This window comes from Carassius gibelio, chromosome B19, assembly GCF_023724105.1.
Source record: "Carassius gibelio isolate Cgi1373 ecotype wild population from Czech Republic chromosome B19, carGib1.2-hapl.c, whole genome shotgun sequence".
NCBI classification, from domain to species: Eukaryota; Metazoa; Chordata; class Actinopteri; order Cypriniformes; family Cyprinidae; genus Carassius; species Carassius gibelio.
In genome coordinates this window covers 15083268-15110746 of record NC_068414.1, presented here as the reverse complement: position 1 = coordinate 15110746, position 27479 = coordinate 15083268, and the positions used below count along the sequence as shown (strand labels likewise).

At 38.9% G+C, this 27479-nt stretch overlaps 1 protein-coding gene across 1 annotated transcript in view; it reads right to left on the bottom strand.

Annotated features, from left to right (window-relative positions):
• Positions 1–27479, bottom strand: part of npr1a (natriuretic peptide receptor 1a) — a 123445-nt gene that overhangs the window by 22639 nt on the left and 73327 nt on the right. Inside the window, exons 6-10 of the mRNA XM_052584333.1 lie at positions 5126–5220; positions 4894–5029; positions 3006–3090; positions 437–557; positions 267–341 (exon numbers count right to left, since the gene is read on the bottom strand). Coding sequence (XP_052440293.1) covers positions 267–341; positions 437–557; positions 3006–3090; positions 4894–5029; positions 5126–5220 — 512 coding nt within the window. The remainder of the gene's footprint in view (positions 1–266; positions 342–436; positions 558–3005; positions 3091–4893; positions 5030–5125; positions 5221–27479) is intronic.

Below are 27479 nucleotides of genomic sequence, written 5' to 3'. Positions count from 1 at the left end.
TATGCAATTAAGCTATTTTTCATCTTCAATAATTTTAATGTAACTGTCATATGAGATATATATATTAATCATATTCCTGATTAATTATTCAAATTCCCTATATCATTTGAGTTAATAATTATGTACAACCCAGTGCGGCTACAAATGTGATCCAGTGGAGGGGCTATCATAGGCCCCTTAAGGTAGGAAATTGAAGAAACAATTATTACCCAAAAAACTTTACAAGTCAATGGCTCATCCATACCTCACCATCAAACCTTTAATACCTTGTAATAGCCGGTCTTGGCATAGATCTGGAAGTTTCCGTCCATAGTCAGCAGTGAGCCATAGTTAGAGCCTCTCTGTGTGTGGAGAGATGAATAAGACATGAGCAGCCTTACTCAAACTATTGGAAACTATTGGAAATGACAGGGTGTGTATGTTTGTTTCCCCTCACCAATGACATGGTGAGTCTGCTGCAGGCTCTGCGCAGCACCTTCTCCATGTTACTCATCTGGATGTCCTCCCATTGCACACGCCACAGCTGAGCGTTCAACTCATTCTCCAGCTTCAGCTTCCTGACACCGCCGAGTGATGGACAGAGAAAGAGACAGGGAGAGTCAAAATAAGCAAAGGAGTGGGACAATGAGAGATAGGATGCAACTGGGAAAAACATCAGATGATACATTGTAATAAATGAAAAGGAGAACAACATTTATTTGGCATAAATGTTAAATAACACAAATCAATATGTGCATCATTGTCAGCATAGATTGTACTGAATTTATGTAACAATATGATGAACAACACTCAGTTTGGGTAAATAAGCTTTCAAGTGGCTCATGTACAGATAAAATGTCCTTCAGAGGAAAAAAATATATTATTAGCATTTGCATGATTATTATCAAATAATAACTGAAGCATGCAGATATTCACAGAAATAATACAGAGCACAACAAACAATCTTATTGTCTGTACATAGTTGGGTTACTCTACAATTGTTGCGTTTCCATCTAAAATATTGAATGCATCAATCAACATGTCCAACTTACTATGGTATATTAACAAATTTATTTAATACACAAATTTTCATTCTAATTTTACACAAGCCCTCACTAAATAATTGGAAAATATTAGAAATAAACAAACTTTTCCATTGACAGACTCTCTCTTCTTTGTCAGTGGTGTTAAATGTTGATATAAATAATACTAAATGTCCCTTAAAAACATTTTTTTCATCAATTTGTCTTAAAATAATAGTATTTGTGTTTAAACCATTTTAGTTTGTCAGAATGTTACAATAAATCTTTTTTTTTTTTTTAAACAAATACATTTTGTGGTATAAACCAAATCCTTATGCACATGAAAGAAACTTCTTCTGTCAATACATTTCATAGACTCTTTAATTATAAGACAATTTATTTAAAAATATATCATTTTATATATAGGAAATATGGACATTGCAGTTGGATGTTTTGCCATTTGAAAGTGAGTAACAGTAGAATTGTAGAATGAGCCATTGGAGAATCTGGCTTTCATCAAGAAAAGGCAGATGAAATCACAGAAACAGAAGATCATTAATGCACAACATATGACAGTATAAAGCAGGCCTCTCCAGTCCAGCCTGATCTCACTGGAAAAAATAACCATTTTACAAGATGAAGATTACGCATGATTATCATTACGACCCAATATGATTACATACGATTTTCAGAATAAAAGCATGGAGACTAGCCAAATCATACAATAGAGATTTATGTACAAATACCACTTATCCACAAATTCGCCAAAATGTGAAATAGTTACAAATTATCATGAGACTGTATTGTTCAACCTTAATGTGAGTGACGACTATTTGAAAAGTTGAAATAATATACTTGATATACCATCTGTGTCTTTGGATTATGCTTCAGGATGTCAGTAACACACTGTTGCTGTTTTCATTGTCAGTCACGTCCTAGGAATCATAATTAAATCTCTTGATATCCTGCGTCAATGAATATCATTCTCTTTCTGTTGGTCACTTCGACAATCATAATTTGCATAGCTGGCCATAGCCAAATATTCGGTTATAAATAGTTCATAACACACTCATAACTTCAGTAATTTCTGATGCTTTGTAAAGGGACCCCTAGTGTTGGAACTCTGACACAACGTCGAAGTGACCGAATGAAAGGGAACGTCTCGGTCACGTATGGTAACTCTTGTTCGTTTACTGGCATTGCTGACCTCTTTATCATTTTATGTTAGCCCATCGGATAAAATTGGGTAAAACGAGAAAAATTTCAGGTGAAAGCTGAATGGGGCTCTCCATCTGTTATAAGAAATCATAATATGAAAGTAATTTTTTATAAGTGAGCAATTTATTTAGTAAAATAATGCACACCCAAGGTGGTGATGTGGCCATGACGCGAAGCCCCAATAAGTTAATTATTTTCATGATTTTTCTGAAAATAATTGCACACCTTTGAACGTCCGTCGGCCAATTAGATTCAAGCATTCAATATTAATTATAACTAAAAATAACATGAATGTTATAGGATCTACATCATATTTGGAGCTTAAAATGTAATTTTTTTTTTAAATAAAGCACAACCATCCTTGGCTGCAAATCTTGGCATGGACTTAAGAGAAGTCATATGCATTTTATTGTCTTTGGATGCATGGTCACATATGATATAAAGTGATGAAGTCATGGAGACGAAGACTGAGTTGCTATAACTTTGTCTGTCGTGGTCTGGCAGTAAATTCCCTAACTAAACATCAGGAACAGATAGAGGAGGAGAAAGACAGAGAGAAAGACAGACAGAGAGATATAATATCAGACCCAGATCACCCAAAGCTCAATGTTTGGACACCTGACATGTAGTGTTACATCATTTCTACACTGAAGGCCATGGACGTGACACAAGGAGAACGCTCATGTTAGAATCAATAAAGCTTGATTAAAGTGCTCTAGTTTTGTCACGTCTCGCCACCCTCTCTCAGTATAGACATTGTGTTTGTCTGCATGGGTCTCAACTGACCTGTATATGAAGACTGTGACCGTTACGATGATGATAAATATGAAGCACACCACGATGGAGATCATCTGGTGCATGGTGACCGTCTCTGAGGAACAAAACCAAGAACACAATCTCCACACATCTGAATTTCATTAGGGTTCACACGGACAGCAGTAAGACCTGCTGAAATCATTTCATACATATTATTTTATTCGGACCGCTTCTCTGTCTTTCTCTTCCACAGATGTCAGTGTTTGAAACTGCTTTAAAGAGAACTTTATGAAAGTGACAAAAACCCAAATGCACGATGAGAGCAATGCAAGACTGGAATTATTCAGATGGGTCATTACTACTATGTACGGTTCCATGTCTTCATCATGCATGGTCTTACATTTAGATGATATTAGTATTTTTAACACAATATCCCATTCAGTAGGTTGGGGTCAGTACGTTTTATTTCAGCAAGTAAATGAAACTGATCAAGTGACAGTAAAGCCAGTTACAAAATTAACAATGTATATAGTTGTATATTGTTGTTATTCTAATATTCACATGGAAAACAGCTCTTTAAAACCGCAATAATATTTCACAATATTACTGTTTTTTGTTGTATTTTTGGTCAGTTGAAGGCGGCCTTGGTAAGCAAAAAAAATTACCAACCCCAAATGTTTAAACTCCAGTATATATTTAGATTTGAATAAGTAGTGACTAACTACTTAAATAAAACTGGCAATTTATTAAAAAATATTGTAAGTATTGTAATATTATACAGTATTAGATTTGATGAATTCTGTGATTAATTTGTGCTGTTAGTTGGTTTCCTTCTTCTATCTTTAATAAAATTACATAATTTGGGTTATTTACTAAGAAATATACTTCAAGCTATGTTTACTTTGGCTATTAATTTCTCTCCTGCTCATTTTTGTAACATTGTATAAATCAACGAAGCTGATGTGCCTGAGCTTTAACAGAGCATATTTCAGTCTTTCTGGTGTACAGAAAGACCTGTAAAAATCTGTTCAAATTAAGCTGCAGTTAAAAATGGTGCTGCACAACAGGAATAACCCATTTTAGACATGCCTTTTCTTACTCTTGCTCCTCAGTGGGCTCTTTGAGGATCATTTTCAGGTGACGAGTGTTTCACCCGCTCTCTCAACAATGATCAACTGCTGTGTGCAATTTTTTGGATCTGTTATTAACCTAAATTTAATTAAGTAACATTACAGAACTACATTAAAACAACATGAAAAATGCCTTGATTTAATTATTACGTTAATCATTAACTTCAAGTGTGTTATCCTGCTTACCAATACACATTTGTGCATCTGTTAACTCATCCCTACAATCTTCATTTCAGGAGGTACTGATTCTACTTTGAAATATTACAGTACACTAACTTATGACGAGAAACATTATTTAACACTTTATACTTCTATATATGATGCAAGCAGGTGTATACTTTTTGTATTCTGAAAAATACTCATTAGTTAAGAATATTGTACAGTCAGCCAGTCAAATATATCTCAATAGTGTTAAACCATAAACAAATGAAATGACTGACTATAAAATGCATTTTTTATAACATGTTTTATTGTTTTATTGCTACTTATTAAATTAAATTAAAAATTAAATTTATGCATTTAGCAGACGCTTTTATCCAAAATGCCTTAGAGTGCATTCAGGCTATCAGTTTTTACCTATCATGTGTTCCCGGGGAATCGAACCCCCAACCTTGCGCTTGATATGCAAATCTCTACCAACTGAGCAAAAAGAAACACTAATAATTTATTTCTAATTTGTTTTATTATGTGGGATACATTTGGGAACATGATTTAGTCTGAGTTTAGTGGAGTCTGGTGTCTTTTCATACAGGTCTATTATTACATGAGTTATATAGGGCTGCACTCACTTGCCAAGCAGGCAGGGTTGTCGTTTTTGAAGCCACACAGTGGGCTATCTGGAGGCGGATTTCCCTTCAGCCAGTACACCTTCATTCCTGGCTCTGGAATCATCCGCTTCTGACTGCCATTATACACGGACACAATCTAGAACATACAGCCATCATTTCAGCAGTGGTGAGTATGGTTTAGCCATGTATTTTAAATTTGAAGAGGCGTATGATCAGATGAAGACCTCTGTACCTGATAAACTCCAGTATTCGTGTCGGTCATGTCCCATAGAGCAAAGTCAATCTCCCGATCGCCATTCTCATCCAGCTGAACGAGTCCGGTAACCCCTTTCAAGATTAGAAAACAAACATTAGAACAGAGGTTCATATAAAAGCTGGTCTGCTGGGTTATGCAATGCAATTTGAGCCATTCAGGAGAAAATGCATGGGTACTGAATGTAAACAATGCTGATTACATTGATTACGTTCTGGTGAAAGCTCGCACATGTGTCATGGTACTCACTAAAATGGCAGATCTCGGGGAGAAGAACTGTGGAATAAATTGTTATTTTTGTTTAATTTGCACACAAAAACTATTCTCGTAGCTTTGCAAAATTTAAGTCGAGCCACTGATGTCTTGGTACGTTTCTGGGACTGGGACTCTTATGCATCATGGTCAGAGAGCTCTCAGATTTCATCAACCAAAGATGAACCTAGGTCTTTTGCGATTATAACGACATGAGGATGAGTGTATAATGACATAATTTAAAAAAATGCCCAAATTAAAGAACACAGACACAACATCTCATTCACATACAGACCAACCCAATATACTAAAAATGGTGTGCAAATTAGCGAAGTCACAAAAAAGCAGAGCCGATGCCCATCAGGGGCCTGTTCCATGATGGAAGCTGAACAAATTCAGAGTTACAGGATTGGTTTTGAGTTGACAATACCAAACCTCTCCAATCTTTGTTGGTAAGATGACGCTGATCATCAACTTTCTTTGTCAACTCAGGCTTTGATCCCGAGTTTGTGGAGCGAGTGCACATGAATGTGTGACATCACTGGTGAACAGCCAATCCTGAGCCTTGCAACACAAAGTAAGTTTGATTTACTTCTCGCGAGAGACCCAGCAAGATTCAAAAAAAGGGTTAAAGGTTATCTAAAGGTTAAGAAATTGAAGAATATGACAAATTTAAAAGGTCATATGAAACATGAAGGAGGACAAATAAAATAAATTATCTTGCTTATCAGTGCAGTCACAAGATTTGAAAATATATAGTGGTAGAGACTCAAACATGTATCTTGAAGGTCAGTTTTATTAATTTTTTTAAATAGTGCAATCTATTGATACTAGAGATTATTTATACAGGTGCAGGTCATATAATTAGAATATAATCAAAAAGTTGATTAATTTCACTAATTACTTTCAAAAAGTGAAACTTTATATTGTATATTGTATACATTCATTACACGCAGACTGATATATTTCAAATGTTTATTTCTTTTAATTTTGATGATTATAACTGACAACTAAGGAAAATCCCAAATTCTGTATTTCAGAAAATTTGAATGTTACTTAAGACCAATAAAAAAAAAAAAAAAAGATTTTTAGAAATCATGGCCAACTGAAAAGTATGAACATGAAAAGTATGAGCATGTGGCTCCTTTTTCCTGAATTACTGCAGCAATGCGGTGTGGCATGGAGTCGATCAGTCTGTGGCACTGTTCAGGTGTTATGAGTGCCCAGGTTGCTCTGATAGTGGCCTTTAGCTCTTCTGCATTCTTGGGTCTTGCATATCACATCTTCCTCTTCACAATACCCCATAGATTTTCTTTGGGGTTAAGGTCAGGCGAGTTTGCCGGCCAATTAAGAACAGGGATACCATGGTCCTTAAACCAGGTACTGGTAGCTCTAGCACTGTGTGCAGGTGTCAAGTCCTGTTGGAAAATGAAATCTGCATCTCCATAAAGTTGGTCAGCAGCAGGAAGCATGAAGTTCTCTAAAACTTCCTGGTACACGGCTGCGTTGACCTTGGACCACAGCAAACACAGTTGACCAACACCAGCAGATGACATGACACCCCAAATCATCACTGACTGTGGAAACTTTACACTGGACCTAAAGCAACATAGATTGTGTGCCTCTCCTCTCTTCCTCCAGACTCTGGGACCCTGATTTCCAAAGGAAATGCAAAATTTACTTTCATCAGAGAACATAATGTTGGACCATTCTGCAGCAGTCCAGTCCTATTTTAAGCGAGGAGCTTCTGATGCTGTCTGTTGTTCAAGAGTGGATTGACACAAGGAATATGACAGCTGAAACCCATGTCTTGCATACGTCTGTGTGTAATGGTTCTTGAAGCACTGACTCCAGCTGCAGTCCACTCTTTGTGAATCTGCCCCACATTTTTGAATGGGTTTTGTTTCTCAATCCTCTCCAGGGTGCGGTTATCCCTATTGCTTGTACACTTTTTTTCTACCAAATCTTTTCCTTCCCTTCGCCTCTCTATTAATGTGCTTGAACACATATTTCTGTGAACAGCCAGACTCTTTTGTAATGACATTTTGTGTCTTGCCCTCCTTGTGCATGGTGTCAATGGTCGTCTTTGTCACGCTGTCAGTCTCTGTTTTCCTGGGTGTTCCCTAGTGAGCTCACTTCTCCTTAGGCACTTCACCATTGGCACTTTAATTCCTCTAGTCTGGTTCTGTCTTCACAGTAATTGCACTCCAATTAAATCGCACAGGTGCTGACTATTCCTTTGTCATTAGTCTAACTATGTATAGCTGTCTTTCTCTGTCATCTGTATGGAGTCCTTACCCTATGTGTCTATGCTCTCGTCTCCCGAGACTTCACTTACCTTCTCGTTCCTCCGAGTTCCCGTTTTCATCCGGTTCCCTTTTTGGTTTTGTTTGTCTCTCCAGACTGTTTATTTTGTATTTATCCTTCTGTTTAATAAACCCATACCTTGCTATTGGATCCTACCCTCTCCTTGTGTTTTTCCCAAACCCAACCGTCACAGTCTTTTGGACAACTGTTAGGTCAGCAGTCTTCCCCATGATTATGTAGCCTACAGAACTAGACTGAGAGACCATTTAAAGGCCTTTGCAGGTGATTTGAGTTAATTAGCTCTGTGCCACACATTAATTAGAGTGTGGCACCAGATGTTTTCAATATTGAACCTTTTCACAATATTCTAATTTTCTGAAATACTGAATTTGGGATTTTCCTTAGTTGTCAGTTATAACCATAAAAGTTAAAATAAATAAACATTTGAAATATATCAGCCTGTGTGTAATGAATGAATAGAAATAAATCAACTTTTTGATGATATTCTAATTGTATGACAAGCACCTGTATTACATGTGTATATATGTATACATTAAAATTGATTTATATTTTCCCTTTAGATTTGGACTTTCCAGTTATTTCTATAACTTTTTTTTCTTTACTTTTCTTTGTTTCTTCCTTTTAGTTTACTTTGGTTTGTCAGCTTTGGTTATTTCTCTAGCTCCCCTTTTACTTTGTTTCTAGGTAATTGTGAGAAAGCCCTAACCACGCCCCCTAATGGCATGCATAGCTCAGTTAGGAGCGGACATTTTGACTTGACAGCAGCAGGTTACAAATCAGGCTGGCTGGACTGTTTATTCGACGGTTGTTTATGTTTTTCCTGTGTGTAAATGATTACGGACCACATTTGTGCGAAGTAACATATTCAACCAGTCTATGATTAAAAAAGTTAAATTGGGATCCTCTCTCCTGTTTCTCTAACCGGAAACACACACCACCATCTTGGCTACACATGAACCCACTGAGCATCCCATAGGCTCCTTCGAGCCGGATGTTCATCAAGATGGACCCTGAACCTCCCAATGCAACTGAGCCTGTCGTCCAGCCTTGTCCTCCAAGAGAGAGACACCTTCCTGCCCATCTCACTGATTATGACGTCCAGCTCCCACCTAACGTACATCCGGAGCCACCTCCTGCTGATTTGACTTCGCAGAGACCATCTAGACCAGGGATAGGCAACTTCGGTCCTGGAGGGCCACTGTCCTGCAGAGTTTAGCTCCAACCCTATTTAAACACACCTGAACAAGGCAATCAGTGTTTTCGGGATTACTACATAAATACAGGCAGGTGAGTTTTTATGAGGGCTGAAGCTAAACTCTGCAGGATAGTGGCCCTCCAGGACTGGAGTTGCCTATCCCTGATCTAGACCATCAAGACATGCATCTAGATCCATTTCTTCTGGTACGATGTCCAGTACTTCATCAAGATCTCATCGCAATGCACAACACAGATATCCCAGACATGGACTCGCTTTGCAGGGACCAATGAAATCTCAGATTTCCTCTAAGATTCAACCCTTCTGCCCATACTATAATACAAAGGACCACTTCCTTAACATGTGTCCCAAATTCAAGATAATGAGTACAGATCAAATAGTACAGTGGATAACCAATGAGAAGCGCTGTTGGAAATGTGGGCAAACCCATAAGCCAGACAGTTGTACTCTGAAAAGAACCTGCACCAACTGTAAAGAGTTACATCTGACCATCTTGCATGATGCAGCTTTACAGATCCAAAAAAGTGTGCTGCTGGTCAACATTCCTACCCCTCAGGTCTATTTAGACTGGCCCAACCGATCTCAAAAGGTAATGCTCAAGATAGTCAAGGTCTTACTGCACAACCATAAGAAAGTAGTGGAAGCATATGCAGTGTTGGACGATGGTTCAGAGCGCAGAATTGTTTTGTCACAGGCTGTAGTTCAGTTGAACCTCCCCACTGAACCTGAAACACTAACACTACGCACAGTCCATCATGATGTAGTTAATTTGCATGGAGCCACTGTTTCCCTCTATGTGTCACCCTTGCACAGACCAGGCAAGAAATACCTGATTCCTCATGCATTCACTGCAGATAATCTTAAGACTATCTGAACATTCCTACCCGGTGTCTGCTCTCCAGCATAAGTATGAGCATCTTAGGTCCTTGCGATTACCCTGGATTGACAACGGCCAACCTTTATTGCTTATCAGGTCTGACATGCCTCACCTGCTTACTCCTGTCCAGCCAGTGTGTATGGGACCTGCAAATGGACCAATTGCCATCTGTACTAGACTTGGTTGGACCCTCCAATGTCCTACAGGGCTTAGTCATCCCATCCTTTCCACCCTACAGTGTCTTCACGTAACCACAACCATGTTCAATACTGAGTTATTCAAGAACGTGGAACGCCTCTGGCAAATTGATACTCTGCCCTATGTAAACGAGAAGACAGCCACTCGCTCCAAACAAAACCAGTATACCCTCTCTTCTCCAGACACATACCACCAGGGTAGAAGTCAGCTGTGTTATGCGATACGCCACTCCCTTGCTCAGACGGCCCAATGCTGAATTTTTATAGCCCCTAAAGAAGCAGTGATGGCAAACCTTCAAAGCACTGAGCGTAAACTTCTTTTCTAAAGTTCTTTTTATGTAGACAACTGTCTTCATAGCCTTCGTACTGCTGCAGAAGCAAGAGCATTAGTAGACAACCTACGGAAACTTTTGCTCATCAGTGGATTCGATCTTCGTCAATGGGCCAGCAACCGACCTGAGGTTATTCAGCATCTCCCCTCTGAAGCAAGATCGCAGAATAGTGAACTCTGGCTATCACAGAAGAGTACTGACCTCATGGAAGGTACACTTGGGCTACTGTGGAACTGCCTCACAGACTCGTTCAGCTACAAACCCAGCCAATGCAGATGCCTTGAACCCACTCTACAGAATGTCTACAGCGTTTTAGCATCACAGTATGATCCCCTGGGTTATCTAATTCCATTTACAACCTGAGCTAAAGTGCTGGTCCAGGATTTGTGGAAGAACAATCTAGGGTGGGATGACCCAATCACATCTGACAGCCTGTTAACTAGATGGCAAGACTGGCAGCAAGAGCTCCACAGTTCAGATCATGTTGCAATCCCAAGGTGTTACACTCCATATGAAGGACAAGCGGAAATCCTCAATCAGGATTTATATATATTATGTGATGCATCTGAGAGGGCCAACGGCTCAGTGGCCTACATGCGCACAGAAAAACAATGAAGGACATGTCCCTGTCTCATTTGTGTTAGCTCGTAGTTTCATTTTCTCTTTTTGTTTGGGTCTCATTTTCAGTTTCTCTTGAGTTTGACTTGTTTCTTTTGAGTATGTATTTTTTTTCCCTTTTTGAGTTATTTACTTGATTTAGTCTTTCCAGTTATGTCTAGAACTTTATTTTCTTTACTTTTATTTGTTTCTTTACTTTTTAGCTTTCTTTGGTTTGTCAGCTTTGGTTATTTCTCTAGCTCCCCTTTTACTTTTGTTTCTAGGTCATAGTATTCTTGTCTGCCATTTTGCTCTTGTTGTTGTTTTTGTTATTATTTCTTCTTTTGTTGTCTTGAGTCTTTTCTGGTGTTTGGTGAGTTCTCTGTCTGTTCCTGTCTTGCCTCCTGCTTTCTCCCTGGCCACTGGGTCTCCTCGCCTGGAGGTCTGACATGTGCGGTTTCACCTCCATAGCCAAGTGCGCTTGGTTCCTGGTGCTGTTGTCTGGTCTCTAGTGCTGCCTCCTCTACAGTCCTGCACTTGGTTGTCACCCAGGGCCTTTCTCTGTGGTCATCCCCCCCACCTGCCTGCTCCACAATCATGTGCCCTACCCTACTGTCTGGACCGTTCAAGCCACTCCTTCCTATCATGCCTTGTCTAATTTGTCAAACTTCCCTTGCTCATTCTGCATTTAGGTCCTTTCCCTCAGTAACCGTGACAGTTGTGTGATTCATTTTAATACTCTCCTCCCATAGATTTTGTGTCTGAAATGGAAACTCCTGATGAATGAATATTCAATAAGGTCAGGTGCAAAAATAACTGTCTCCACGCTTTTTCAGTGCTAATTCATCACTGTGTGTCTTTAATAAATCCTATTTTAACAAAAAGAATGTTTAAGCTGGTGCAAGCTGTTAATAAATCTGGCCTATAGTCATGAAAGTGTACTCCACATACACTTAAGTGGCCTTTTATTTAATTAATATAATATTTTTGTATTGCATGTACTTTATTTGTATATGATTTTAAGCATACAATCAATACAATTAAGCACACTACATTTTCACAAGTGTTGTATTGAGCCTTTGGTCTAATCTGCACTGGCACACCATTAATCATTCATCATATAGCAGTTTAAATATCATTGATGGATGAACACAAGGCTAACAAAGACAGCAGCAGATGCACAGCACCTGTAGGGAAAAAAAGTATTGGCCAAACCACATGGGGGAAACGAGGCTAAAAGATAATCACACCTCATTTATCCAGTTGATTTTCCCATCATTGATGCACTAAGCACTGAGCAAGCACACCATGCTTCTCACCTGCAATGTGACTTGTGCCGGCACTCAGCATTAATGCCCACAACCTGAGTGCAGTTTTCTGATGCCTGGTACAGAGCCTAGAACACCTGCTAACCCATGCAGAGACATCCAAAAGGCTCCGTTTTAACAAGCCACAGCCATTTTCTCATAGGTTATTTTCCACAATACAAAAAAAAAAAAAAAAAAAAACTGGCTTAAACCTTGTATTGTAGTGTTCTAACTTTTTTTAAAACTTGTTTTAGAGAATTAGATTATAAAAGCTTATTTCCACAAAAATAAAAATATGAAAAAAGGTAAAGTCATAATTGCAAGATGTAAACAGAATTCAATGAAAAAGTTGGAATTGTAAGTCTGAGAATTCAGAGAAAAATTCAAAACTGTAATATGTAAACAAAGAATTCTTAGTAAGAAAGTCAGATTTGCAAGATGTTAACTCAGAATTATGAAGAAAAAGATCTATATTTTGAGATTTTAGTTCCATATAAGAAAAATGCAGCTTTATTCATTAGATCTAGAGGTCTTTTCGTGTGGAATGTTTTTCTCCTCAGAAATGCATATTAGAAGTGAGTGTGTGTGAGTTTGAAATAAACTGGCCACTGAATGTTCTTTGATGTGTTTGGTCCATCTGCTGTGGTCTACCACCTTAACCTCTTCCCAACAGCCCCTGTGATTATGAACACAGATCTGCTGTCCTGCACCACATCTGACACTCAGTCACTCTATGTCACCACAGGATCCTGATTCAATAAAATCCCTAAATATAGCACGAGCCATGCAAAACTCACTTTTCTGTGGTTGTCAGGATGGTGTTATATGATTTATAGCTCTAGGTTAGTGGTTTTCAACTAGAACCCCACAGCAATCTTGCAAGGTGGTTGCAAGATGACTAAAAATCTTTTACAAATTGTATTAAAATAATAATAATAAAAAAAAAATATGTACACTAACAACATGGGATAATATTTCTCAGTATACTGAAAAGAAAACACTGAAAATGATCTGTCGTTTGGACAGTTTTCATTTTCATTGCAATGTAGAGATCTGTACAGACTGATTTTGCTCTACTCCAAGTTTCATTCCTCGTGCATGACTTTCAGATTTTATTCCTGAGTCGGTGTCCCTGTATATAATGAATCTGTACTAATGGATGGATTTGAAGTAATAAACCACTCAAATATTCAAATTCTGTTATTTAATGACCCTCGATTTGTAGGCTTTCAAGACTCACACAACAAAACTGCTTCATTAAATGAAAATTCTCCTATAATTCAAAATAAATGTGACATACGGTGCAGGTTTGGCATCATTATGTTACAAAACACTCAAGAACCTATGGCATTTGAGACACTGAAACCCAGCTCCCCCATATGTGCGAGGACGACATCTCGATGCCGAACCGCAGCCTGCTCTGACTGAGCTAAGATCAACCAATCGTCGATATAGTTGAGAATGCGGATGCCCTGCATGCGCAGGGGGACCAGAGCCGCGTCTACACATTTTGTGAACGTGCGGGGTGAGAGTGCAAGGCCGAAGGGAAGTACTCGATATTGGTAAGCTTCGCCCCCGAAAGCGAACCTCAGAAACTTCCTGTGATGTGGAAGGATGGATATATGAAAATATGCGTCTTTGAGATCTATCGTGACAAACCAGTCCTGGGACCTGATCTGCGCTACAACTTGCTTGATTGTGAGCATTCTGAATTTTAGTCTCATAACTGAATGATTTAAGACCCTCAAGTCTATAATCGGACGCAGCCCCCCATCCTTCTTGGGAACTATGAAATACCGGCTGTAAAATCCGGACTCCCTGTCTTGAGGAGGGACCACCTCGATGGCCTCCTTCTCTAATAGGGTTTTCACCTCCTGTTCCATAACCAGACCCTGCCTGAGGCCGACTACTGTCTGAACGACCCCGTTGAATACTGGCGGCACGGAGCCGAACTGAATGCGGTAGCCTTTTTCTACTGTGTGCAGGACCCATCGAGATACATTTGGCAGTAGTTTCCACGCTGCTAAATAATCTACTAAGGGAATCAGTCTCTCGAGACTGATCTCTGGTGTAAGAGGCCCCCGCAGGGGCGGCGAGCGTCTCAGCCCCGCTACGCGCACGGGCGGAAGATACTGAGAGCGATGGTCGCTGGGACCTGCTGCGCCCTGGATCACTGGCAGGGTTAGCAGACCGGCCCCCAGAGGGCGCTGAGGGGAGACGGGCACCGTGTACTGCGGTGTGTACCGCTCTACCCCAGCGGAGGCTGCCCTCTGAAACCCTGGGTTGTTGGCGTCAGGGTTTCTTGGCCGAGGACTTCTTAGCTTCAATAACCGCCCTGAGATCTTGTTTGGGCTGGGAAGTCCTCGGCCGAGAGCGTCGTCGAGACTCTCGTTCCCGACGCGGAGGAGCACGAGAGGCGACGCTCTGCTTCTGAGCCTCGCGGTACGAGGAGCTAGGGAGCGGCTGGGGCATCTCCCGCCCAGATGCCCCGAGGGAGCGACGAGGGAGGAACTTATGGAACGCCGCCGCTTGCTTGCGGGCCTCCTGAAACCTGTCGACGACAGAATTGACTGCGTCACCGAACAGGCCAGTCGGCTGGATCGGGGCGTCCATGAGGCAGACCCTGTCCCGCTCTTTCATATCGGACAGGGTCAACCATAAGTGCCTCTCCGCGGCCACCATAGCTGCCATGGACCGCCCAATCGCTCGAGCGGTCTCCTTGGTGGCGCGGAGGGGAGATCAGCGGTCCTTCTTAGCTCTGAGATATCATGGGACTTGATCTCCTCTCCCTCATCTAGCTCCTTGAGCAGATCGGCTTGGTACGCCTGTAACACCGCCATGGTGTGCAGACACGCACCAGCCTGACCTGCTGCCGCATACCCTTTGCCCACCAAAGCCGAAGTTGTTCTTAGTGGCTTTGAGGGCAATGCCGGGGCCTTTAGAGACGACGCCGCACCGGGGGACAGATAGCTCGCGAGCGTCTGTTCCACCCGGGGCATCGCTCTATAACCGCGCTCTCCCATCCCCACTACGTTCCCATAGTAGTCTGACGAGGGGATGTAGAAGCGGGCCGAGAATGGGCGTTTCCACGACCTGGAGATCTCATCGTGCAGGTCGGGAAAGAATGGCAGGCCCCGGCTGGGAGGTGGCTGACTCGCGCGCAGGAAGCGTTCATCGAGCTTGCTTCTCTGCGGTTCAGCTGCTTTCTCGGTGGGCCAATCGATATTTAACTTGGCCACCGCGCGAGTAACCACCTCCAAGAGCTCCTCATACTGCGGCGAGTGGGGTGGCGAATCCCTGTCGAGCGACTCCACATCAACTTCCTCCTCGGAGGAAGAGAGGCGAAGCGTCGACCCCTCTCCCTGAGTGGAAGGAACCGCTGAGCGTGCTTCCGACTCTAGGGATTGGGTGCCGGATCTGGCAGAAGTGGAAGGAGATAGGGACTGGCCCGTCTCCATTCCCTCCACCAGATCCACTTGCGAACCCCACGAGTGCAGCCGCCGTTCTGCCTCAGCAGAAGCGGGACCAGCACCGCGGGGAATGCTGGCGAAGGCCCCCTCCTCGAAGAGGGCCCTCCGGGAACGAAGCATACGCACCGACATCCGCACACAGTGCGGGCAGTCGGCCCCCTCGAGAGCCGACTCAGCGTGCTTCGAACCCAGGCAAACCACGCAAAGGTTGTGTGTATCCCCACCCGTTATATATCTCGGGCAGGGAGGAACACACAGCCTAAAACGCGATTTGGAATCGCCAGAATGCTTAACTTTCGCCTTGCTTTTGGGCATTGTCTAGGAGCTCTTAAACTGGACAGACAACAGTAAATAAGACTCACAGACAAACAGTTTGACAATCACACACAGAGCGCTTGCTGAGAGACGCGAAGCTGACGCCAGCTGCGTGGCACGTGCTTTTATAGCTTCCTGGTCGCTTACGTCACTCCGCCGGTGACGTCACGCTCTTCCATTGGTCTGATTTCACACGATATTCAGAGTCGCGCACGCTGGGCGCGTTCCCCAAAGCGCTTTTGATGCAGCTCGAGTTCCTGAAGAGGAACTACATTTCATTTTTGGATGAACTATTGTATTAACAGGTACAGCGGCACGCTCAAAATAACTGAATTTGTGATGGATCTTGGCTGATTCACAACAGTCTGATTCTAGTTATAAGAGTCTTTAGAGAGTTGCTATTCCTGATATCCTTTACCCATGTCACGTTCCCCAGGTATACTTTCTCATTTTCATGCCAAAATGGTGTGAGCGGGTTTGATTGCATAATGACTACATGTATTTTGTCAAGCTGCAGACTCTTTCAACCCAGTATCGTTTTCAGTGACAGCGGGATGGAGAATGACTTTTACTGCCTCGGCATGTTGATACTGATCAATACTGCTCACCATGGGAAGCGAGACAGAGACGGACTGCAATGGCGATGAGCAAGACATGTTTAATGGAGTAGAAAGAATGACAGAGTGACGCGGAAAACACAATGAAGACAGAATCGGCCAAGACTGTGATTAGAAATCAATGTTGAATAAAGAGACTCAAAGACAGTGTTGTGTCTAGAGAGACACTATTAAAACAGATGTCATGAATGCACATTTTTCTGAGCAGTAATGGTTATTTGGGCTCCCATGGTCCCAGTGGAGAGCCAGGTTCAGCTAGCAGCATAGAGTTTCATCCCTGTCACGGCCCCGTACAGTTTCCATTTGAGCCTCACTAATAGGCTGCCAATATGGAGTGTGTGTGTGTGCATGCATGTATGTGTGTTAAGTGGGGGTACGTGCATGTGTGCATGCTCAGGAGTGTTTGTCTCTCCGATCGAGGACATAGTTCCCTCCCTCCTCAATATCTGAGCCGGAGTGTACCAGTTTTTGCAGCATCAAATTAAATGAATAAAGAAAGCTGTTACTGGAGCCTGCAAAAGCGTTTTCCCTTTGAAACAGCCCCTTTAGTTAGATTGATTTCAGAGGAAAACATATTTTTATGAGGTTTTGTTAATGTAATTAGACATCAGCGTTAATTTTGTAATTTGACAGACCTCCCTCTTGCATATAGCGACAGGAGAAAAAAGCAATGCTGCCGTGACTGGCATGGCTTTCTTCCTTTAATTTAAGCTCCAATTAGTGTGGTATTTACAAATAACAGCAGTGAAGTAAGAGGGAAATGTCATGCAGGATTTCGGTTTCTAAAAAAAAACGAAGAGCTTACTTTCAGAAAAAAAGAGCACAAGCTGAATGAATGTAAATGTTAGTTAATATAAAAAGGAAAACTTGTATACATTTGAAATGCATTGTAAAATAATGACGAATGATGAATGTAAGATTATTGTAAAAATTGCACTGCTAAATGCATGATCATTAATAATGGATGCTTAAAAATATATTTTTTTTATAAATTTGACAGGAATTAGAATACAAAATACAAAAATCCTTTTTATCCTTATCACGTTTTCCTGAAAACTTTTCATATTCATTTGACATTTTCATGATATTGATCTGGTAACAAGCCTTCATAAGCTCTTATACCTACAGCTGCCAAGAGTTGTCAAGAGTTTCAATCCCACATTCAGAGTTTTAATCTTAAATGGATACATTTTCTGCCAAGTGTTTTAATTAATCCCAAACTGGCAACTATGTGTATGTGCTCTTTCTGATTTGAGAAAAAAGCACTGATGATCTGAAAATAACAACAAACATGTTGACTGGAGTTTTGTGATCTCTATTGAGATATTCAGCCCAAATGAGATTGTCATACAGCCAGCCTATGTTCCTACTAAATCTGCAAGTGAACCTCATCAACAAACTGTATTAAATCCAAATATTGTGCCACAATACAAAGCCTTTTTTGTCATTGTGAGAGAAAGAGAGATTCCTGCAAAATGCAATCCATGTATGGTGCTCAAATTGTTTATGATTTTACTTAATAAAAGACAATTTTGGGCAATAATAGGATATAACATATTTTTTAGCTGTCACCTTGTGCATGATTTTGCACATAAATACTTGTTATAAAGAGTAAATCTTCATACACACTGCAAACCATTTACAACAGAAACACCAAATGTTTCCTTTTATGAAATGTTATCAATAGGATGTTCTCTTGGCAAGCAAAAACACAGCATATGCTGGCAAGTTTGAACAAGTGGGACTCGTGTGGTGTGAATGTGCTCTAAAAATCCTACTGTCAGAGGACACAAGAACTTCATATTGCCACCAGAGGGATTGCGGACTGAATCATGGGGAGAGGCTTGCAGAACATTCAGATGGTTTGCTTGGGTGTGGGAATGGATAGAGTGGGGTCTTCTCATATCAAGACATATAAAAAGCATGAACATTTCTAAATCTATATTCTTCCCACCCTGACCAAAATATATCCTGTTCACATGATCTGCATGATGGGAAATGCACCTCGAAACACAAGCGAAGATGGCTAGTAAAAACAATTATTACTTAGAATTCATACATCTCCAGTAATAACAGGCTGTGCTTCTGAAGGGGTCAAAGTTGAAACAGTTTAAATTTAGTGTTGCAACACTGGACCTGTAAGTAACATTTGATGATTTGCTCCATGGAGTTTACAGTGCCTGTTTTCCAAATTCTGTCTTTTCTGGATTTAATTTTTCTGGTTTTAGTAGTTTTATAAAATTATAATAAATAGAAGGATTTCTAATAAGTTGTTAAAGAATATATGAAAGTTTAAACTTGTGCTTTCAAGCAATTTATCAAGTTAGTTTTTGTTAACATAATGTGTATACATTTATTATGTATATATAAATAAAAACACATGCATGTATATATTTAAAAAAAGTGTTGTGTTTATATATTAAAATATAATCCCTCATAATAATATAATACATTTATATTCATGTAAATATTTCCAAAATATATACTGAATGTATATGTATTTATATATACAAAACAAATAAACACAGTACACATAAATATATTATGTAAACAATTTTTTTTATTTATTTTGGATGCGATTAATCATTTGACAGCACTAGTTTAAAGATAATAGTGCCGTATAATTTGTATATAATCATTTATTTAAATTCTGTGTTGTTTGTTCTTCTGAAATGTGTTTTATGATTTAATACTTATTTATTGTCATAAATGATGGCAATAAAAGGAATGTATAAAATATTAACTTTTTTTTAATGAACTGAATTTTGAAAAAAAATTGCAAACAAACTGTCAAAACTGTTTGTCCAAGCTAAAACATGGTTTAAAAAAGATGATATGTGTGTAACATTCCTCAAAAAAAAAAAAAAAAAGTTGTTCTTATTGTTACTTTGAGAATTACATTTTACTGCCCAACTGCAATTTATTTCTGTCATAATTTCTTCAAGTTAAAGCAAACTTTTATTTTATTCATCCAAATTGTGTGAAATACTTTAACATTCCCCATTATACAGTAAATTCCATTCTGTAATTCCATCTGCTTTTTCCACATCACTGAAATCATAGTGACCTGAGTTTAATACACTGAGGAACATTAACAGAGGTTATGCGAAAAGGACTTCACAGATGGATCAACTTCAAATTACTAAGAAAAATGCATTCAGTATATTTTTCTTACTTTGTAACCAAAGCAACTTAAAAAAACATTGAGCCTTAACTGGGTATCTAATACAAAGCAAGAGCTCAGACAAGGTCAGAATTGATGGTTGGCGGTTGGTAGAGAGTCTTTAAGAATGAGCAGACAGAAAGATTTTAGATCTCAATTGATTAAGAGCAAATGAATTTGAGTCCTCAGTCAATTTCAAGTGGATTTGATTGCCTGTTATAAGAACTTCACAGCATGACTGCTCACACACTGTCGATAGCATTGGCCAGCTTGTGAACAAACGGTCAATAACGTTCCTTGCTGAGTCAAATATAGTAGTATTATGTAGAAAACAATGGCTTTGAATTTAGTGCCATCTGTTTCTCCTAGATTGAATTATAAATACAAATGTGGACCTTTTTTTTCCATAACTATTATCAATGGTGATTTTGAGAAAGGTCTGGCAGCAATGTCATGAAAGCTTCTACTATGAGATACTTGTCACAATAAGCCAGTATTAACTTCCATATTATTCTGTACTTGTACAGGCTTAAAATGAATAAACTGCGTGTGTACAATACATCCATTATTTCATTTTCTCTCTTATTTTTTTAGCAATATATATAACAAATATCCTACAATATTTCCCAAATTGAACTAAAGATGATTCGGACATTGTCCAAGCTACTGTAACACTGATTGCAGTTTTGTTACTCTGCACAGTTGTAAAAGGATACCATTAATCAAATGAGATGGAAAAAAGTACAACATTCAACTAAATAGGGGATTTTGAGGAGTCTGTCTTTCTCTCTCTTTGGGGTCTGATTTATTTTCTGAGGGGAATAGATTTCCTTTTTCAGCTTCTCACACAGAACGAGTGTTTTGAACGGCCCAGAGCTATTCTAGGCAGGTTTGGTGCTCAGGTCGATAAGGAGAGCATAGCCACTGGATGGGCTGTATTTACTGCTGAATGCAGCTGATTAGCCAGAGACTTGAGCACAACCTGGAGTAAAACCAACAGAGTCAATACAAGGGGAGAATGAAAAGCGGACAGCTGGTACAGTAGATGGCCACAATATTACATAATAAAAGCTCATGGTTTGATACAAATATTATGCATCAGCATACGTTTTAAATATCTGAAAAACATGCCACATTTACATATCTACAAGCATCTAAATGTCACACCCCATGGAACTTTTAGTTCTGTTTACATCCCTCATGTGACCTAGTTTTTCCTCTGTCTTTGATTACGCTAGTTAGTTCATCTGTGTCCTCATTAGTTGATCCTCCTCACCTGTTTGTCTCTCATTAGCACCCCTCATTAGTTCTGTCTATTCTGTTTGTTGTTGTCCGGTATTAGTCATATTGACAGTAAATGGGTCATTTATTGAGCAATCATTAATTGCTAGATCTTTTGAGATAAAATAACATAATACAGAACTCAAATCTTTCTCCCCAGTCCATAGAAATTAGGGCTGTCAAATAAATTAACCTTGATTAATCGCATCCAAAATAAAAGTTTATTTCCATAATATACGTGTCTGTATATATAAATACATATACATACATGTATATATTGAAGATTTAAGATATCTGACTTTTCTGAATTTCCATAAACACTCAAGTTTACATATAAATGATACTCAGTGAAGTAATCAAAGTTGGACAGGTACTATTATTTTAAAACACATGAGGATCTAATTATGAGAATAAAACGTAGGAAACTTGAGAGCACAGAAACGTGACAGGAAGGAAATAGGAAGGACAAGACTCTCCCAGGTCAGAAAAATGCCAAAATTCAGTGCCCTTAAAGCACACTAAATCCACACTGTATCTCTAATACCGTTTTGGAGCAGTATTTGAGGCTAAGCATATCACATCATGCATCATATTCAGGAACTCACGTGCCCCAAAATCGCAAGATACTGCGGAAAATTGAATTGAATTAGATATTACATACCATTTGTGCAAAATGTGAAGTGTTGCACATTTCATTGTTGCAGAGATGAGTATGTGTATTTTGTCAAATGTATGCAACTGCTTCTTATCACTTTACAAGAAGCACCACAGTTAAACTGTCATACAAAGGTACTACTGAACAGAAATGTTTTAGTTTATTTTAAAGTGCAAAGTATTAAATGTACAAAATGTGTACAGTAAATAAAGCTCTGTATGCCACTGTGTAATAAAGTTCTACACACTTACTGTCTTCACACCCAAGTGAACACTTCAGCCAAATACTTATAATACATCATGTAAGTCGACCAAGTGGTCAAGTGCAAAGATCACAAGTGTACGTTTCAAGACAGACTCAAAATTTCTTCCATTCATTGCAAAGACACTTGAGCGAGCTGTGTTCAACCAGCTCTCTATGTTCCTTGTACAGAACAACCTCTTGGACAACAACCAATCTGGCTTCAAAAGTGGCCACTCAACTGAGACGGCTCTGCTCTCGGTTACTGAAGCCCTGCGACTGGCAAGAGCAGCTTCAAAATCCTCAGTACTCATCTTACTGGACCTGTCTGCTGCTTTGACACCGTTAATCACCAGATTCTCCTGTCCACCCTCAGAAAGATGGGCATCTCTGGAACTGCAAACCTGTGGGTTAAGTCCAACTCTCTGATAGATCCTTCAGTGTGTCTTCGAGGGGTGATGTTTCTAAGTCACAACAACTTGCTACTGGTGTTCCTCAAGGCTCAGTACTTGGACCACTTCTCTTCTCCATCTACATGACATAATTTGGATCTGTCATTCAGAAGCATGGCTTTTCTTATCAATGCTACGCTGATGACACCCAACTCTACTTCTCATTCCAACCAGATGACCTGACGGTAGCTGCTCGCATTTCAGCCTGTCTGAGTGACATTTCTAGCTGGATGAATGACCATCACCTTCAGCTTAACCTTACGAAGACAGAACTCCTGGTGATTCCAGCTAACCCATTGCTTCATCACAACTTCTCTATACAGCTGGGTTTGTCAACCATTACTCCTTCCAGGACAGCCAGAAACCTAGGAGTTGTGATGGATCATCAGTTAAGTTTCACAGACCACATTGCTACAATGACCTGGTCCTGCAGATTTGCCTTATACAACATTAGGAAGATTAGACCCTTCCTGTCAGAGCAAGCCACCCAACTTCTTGTCCAAGCTCTTGTACTCTCCAGACTGAACTATTGTAATGCTCTCCTGGCGGGCCTTTGGTGCAATCCCAAAGAAGTTAAAAATCACTCTCACAGTCCTTCTCCTGGACTGCGCCCAGCGGGTGGAATGACCTGCCAATCTCAAGTCTTTACTCATTTTCAAGAAACATCTAAAGACTCATCTTTATGTAAAAGATGAGAATCTTCTTTTTACATTTTACTTTTACATCCTCATGTAATCGCTCAGTCACTGTTTCAGCCATGGAAAGACTTCAATAAAATAGCTTGTAAACAAAATGCCACGTAGCAATTTATTTACCTCAGGCAAGTCATCAGTGTCCATAGCTTGTTAGTTTGCTAGAGAAATGAAGTCTAGAGCATTTCACTAAATAGTAGATTATATACTCGCTATAGTTTACTTTACCTGTTAATGATGTCTAAAGTATTTAATATATGTTTAAATACATCTGTTACGAAACCTGTTATGACAGCCACTGTGAAAAAGGAATATATTTCAAAAACAAAATAGAAATTTGATAATGTCAAATATAATTTAAAAACTGCATTATGTGCAATTTATAGGGTTGATTATTATACTTAAAAACAGGTAACTAGAGTCAGCTGATGTCACAGCGCTAGCTGGAGGCAGCAAAACAAAAGGGAAAGTGGAGACGGCCCATTCAAACCAGCATAGATTCGGCTACGTAAGGAGCTTAAAATATCATCTTGTTGTGATGTTGGGTTCCAGAATCTACGTAATACAGCCTTAAATTCGAAATTTGATTGCATATCTCCTGCCACTGCCAGACAAAAACAAAACAAAACAAAACAATGACAGCTCTAGTTAGATGCAATAAAACGAGTGGCTGGACAGAAATGAAGATCAAAAATGCTCGCCTTTGCAGCGCACACTTATTATCAGAAAAAGTTCAATAAAGTATTGTATTTTGTTGTTATGGACTAGTCTACAGATTTCTTGCCATATGTTTCTTGCATCTCACGATGTCGTGAGTCGTGTCGTGTACAAAAAATATTTAGTGTTCATGTTTACTTTTGAGTTTTACAACAAATCAATTCAGTACATTGTAATGTAGATTATGTAACACAGATAGCCCATTTATCACTTCAGTACTTGTTTCATTGCTTTTGATAGAATAACAATAACTTTGAACAATACAATACAAAACATTATATTTAGTGCGTATGTGCAGACACCTCTCTAGTCCAATTAAGCGCAAAACTCAGATAATGACAAATGCACCTTATTAAAATGAAAATAATCTAATGAAATAAGGAGAATGAAAGGTTTAGTATACTAGAGAATGGACTGCACCTAGTAAAACAGTAAGCTTCATGCATAAAGCATTCAGGATGAATGTGCTGTGTAGCTAAACACTAGCATATGCTGCATGAATGTCTGTGCCAGCACTCAGTGTAACACAAACCCATGTGACTCAGCACAATATTCAGATCATATTACCACAGTACAGCCCTTACACTTCAATGAGCATGCGTATCAACCAACTTTTATGACTCACTGCAATTACGTGTTGATTAGCACACCATCAACATATCCAGGCGAGCTATTTTTAAAAGTATGACTGTAATCGGTTTACAATTGACACTAAAGCTCTGCTCCTAAATGAATGATCTACACAACATTCAAAGACATCACAGTTATAACACTTTGTAAATAAATAAACATTTTAAACAAACCCTTTTAACGTCTAAAGTTTAAGTGTTTTATGCATACCAAGGCTGTATTTGATAGAAAAAACAGAAATATTGTTAAAGTATTATGACAATTTAAGATAATTGTAAAAGTAAATATATTTTGAATCGTAATTTATGATTTTTAGCATGATCCAGTCTTCAGTGTCACATGATCTTTCAGAAATCATTCTAACTTGCTGATTTGCTGCTTAAGAAACATTTAATATTATTATTAATAATAAAGTTTAACATTTTTATAGAAACTGAGATAATATTTTTCAGGACTCTTTGATGAATAGAAAGTTCAAAAGAACAGCATTTATATGAAATACAAACATTTTGACACATTATAAATACATTTATGGTCATGTTTGATCAATTGAAATTTTTCTTGCTAAATGAAATGATTCATTAATTTCACACATTTAAAAAAAATAAAAAATAAAATAAATAAATAAATAAATGTACTGACCCTTTATATAGTTTGGTACATTAACAGAGGAGACTGAGCTCAGAGAAACAAGAGAAATAAAGATGTTGGACAAGAAACATATGGGCAATCATTTACATACTTTAGTATTAAACATTAATTATACTTCGATTTCATGAGTATATTAGGAGAGGAGCTGCTTGTACAGGCAATAGCCTAACATCTTTTCAAATCCTGTCCAAAAAATATGTCATTGCTAAAAAAGTTTGCTCCATATTGAACATCTTGAAAAAATCCATTATAAACACAAACACTTGAAAGTGGTTTATGGGGTCCTTAAATATATGTGAAGCACCCTAAAATGGACTCCAAATTGTCATCTGTAAAGCATCTTGGCTTTCCCTCCATTCAGTGTTTCCCACTGAATCTCAATCCCATCATCTCTCAGCCTCTCTCTGCTGAAGTGTCTCCTCCATCGCTGCTTTGACAGGATTTAGTCCACATCTTCTTGCATGGAAACGAATGCTGATCTAAGGGCCACAGATCCTCAAAAGAATCTCATCACTGACCTCCTGCCCTCTGACCTGAGCTCAGGTCACAAGTAGCACAGTGGATTTACGACCAGGATCTCGTGGGTGATAATGTAAGGTCAGAGGGTACAGCAAGAGAGCGCGGCGGAAAGCACTTAAAGTAATGGAAGTGAATGCCGCTTCAGTGTTATCATTCCTCCCAATGGGAAATCTGTTGCACAGCCATTAACACCACTGTTAGATAAGTGTGCGGCGAACTGATGCATTTATTAAAAGCTCTGCACTGTTGCCTATTAACTATAGTGTAAAATAACTGTGCAAGCTCGAGGAAATCACAATGTCACTGACATTAAACACAAGTCATCGGACTGGGTGTTCTCGTGGGTTAAACATCAACAAATGAAGACAGAATTATTAATGTTATGCATTAAGCAGATGCCGTCTTATCCAAGCAACAGTATATTTTTACTACATGGTCCATCTCCCTGGAGTCACCTGGGGTTAAGTGCCTTGCTAATGGAAAAGAGGTTTGAACCAACAGCCTTCCAGCCATGATCATGTACCACCAAACCACAGTCAAATAGGAGTATAAATGTACACTTTTGTCTTAAATGACAAATATGAATCATTAAAGCACAGAGAAGGATGCATTCAACTGAGCAAAAGTGACTGATTTCAGATTAAAAATGTTCTTTTGAACTTTCTACTAAGGATATTTAAGAGTTTGTATCATGGTTTCCACAAGAATATTATGCAACTCTTTTCAACATTAATAATCAGAAATGTTTTTGAGCAGATATTCAGCATATTAGAATGATTTCTGAAAGATCTTGTGTCACTGAAAACTGGAGTAATTATGCTTCATGAGAGAAAGTAATGATAGAAATGATTAAATAAATGTACAGTATTACTGTTGCTCTGCAAGCTTTAATCACATGCATGCAGCATTGCTGAGCATGAGACTTAAAAAATAAAAACAAGAAGAAAAAGGAGAAAAAAACATTTACAGTGAATAAAAAGTCTATAAATTAGGTTTCAGTGCTACTGGTAATAAAAAATTATGATTTTTAAGCACATGTTGCTTTGTGGTGAATTTTGAAAAACGTTCCAAAATTGCTACATGGTTTTCAGGACGGTAAATTTTACTTCTAATGAAGCACACATGAAGTCTTCTCAGTAAGCGATAGAGGGTGAATTGTGGCTATGTTCATGTCAGAGCAGCCTTTTGACACTCAGTCTCATGATCCTGGGTTAAACACAAACATTATAAATCTACAGTAATGTTTCATTAGACTATCTGTGATTTACTTAATGTTTAATAATGAAAAAAATATTATACTGCCTCCTTAAAATTTCGACACACATACATTGTGTTGATATTTTTAGGCGATGCAATGATTTATCAATCAGTAAACAAGTTAAAGTCTTAAAGTATGCAAGTACAGATTTTCTCACGTAAAAAAAAATGTGAGAAACCACTCTAAAACACTGTATACAGTTTTAGAAATCATGCTTGTTGTGATTCACTGTGAATAACTATACACAAACTATCGTGGTTTCAGTCTTCATAAAAAAATTATTAAAAAAAGTACATGTACATGAGGTTTTAGAGTTACTGGTTATTTCTAGTTTAAATATCTAAATTCTGAGCTTAAATCACACAATCCTGAATGTGAGTTGATATCACGCAAAAAAAAAAAGAAAAAAAAAATATGTGAGATACATCAGAAATGTGAGATGTAAAATTGCATGAACTACCCCCCCCCCCCCAATTTTGAGATAAAAAGTTGCAATTACTTTTAAAAAAAAAAATTATTCAATGGCAGAAATGGCCTTCCTTACAGTTGGTTAGAGGGACTTTATAT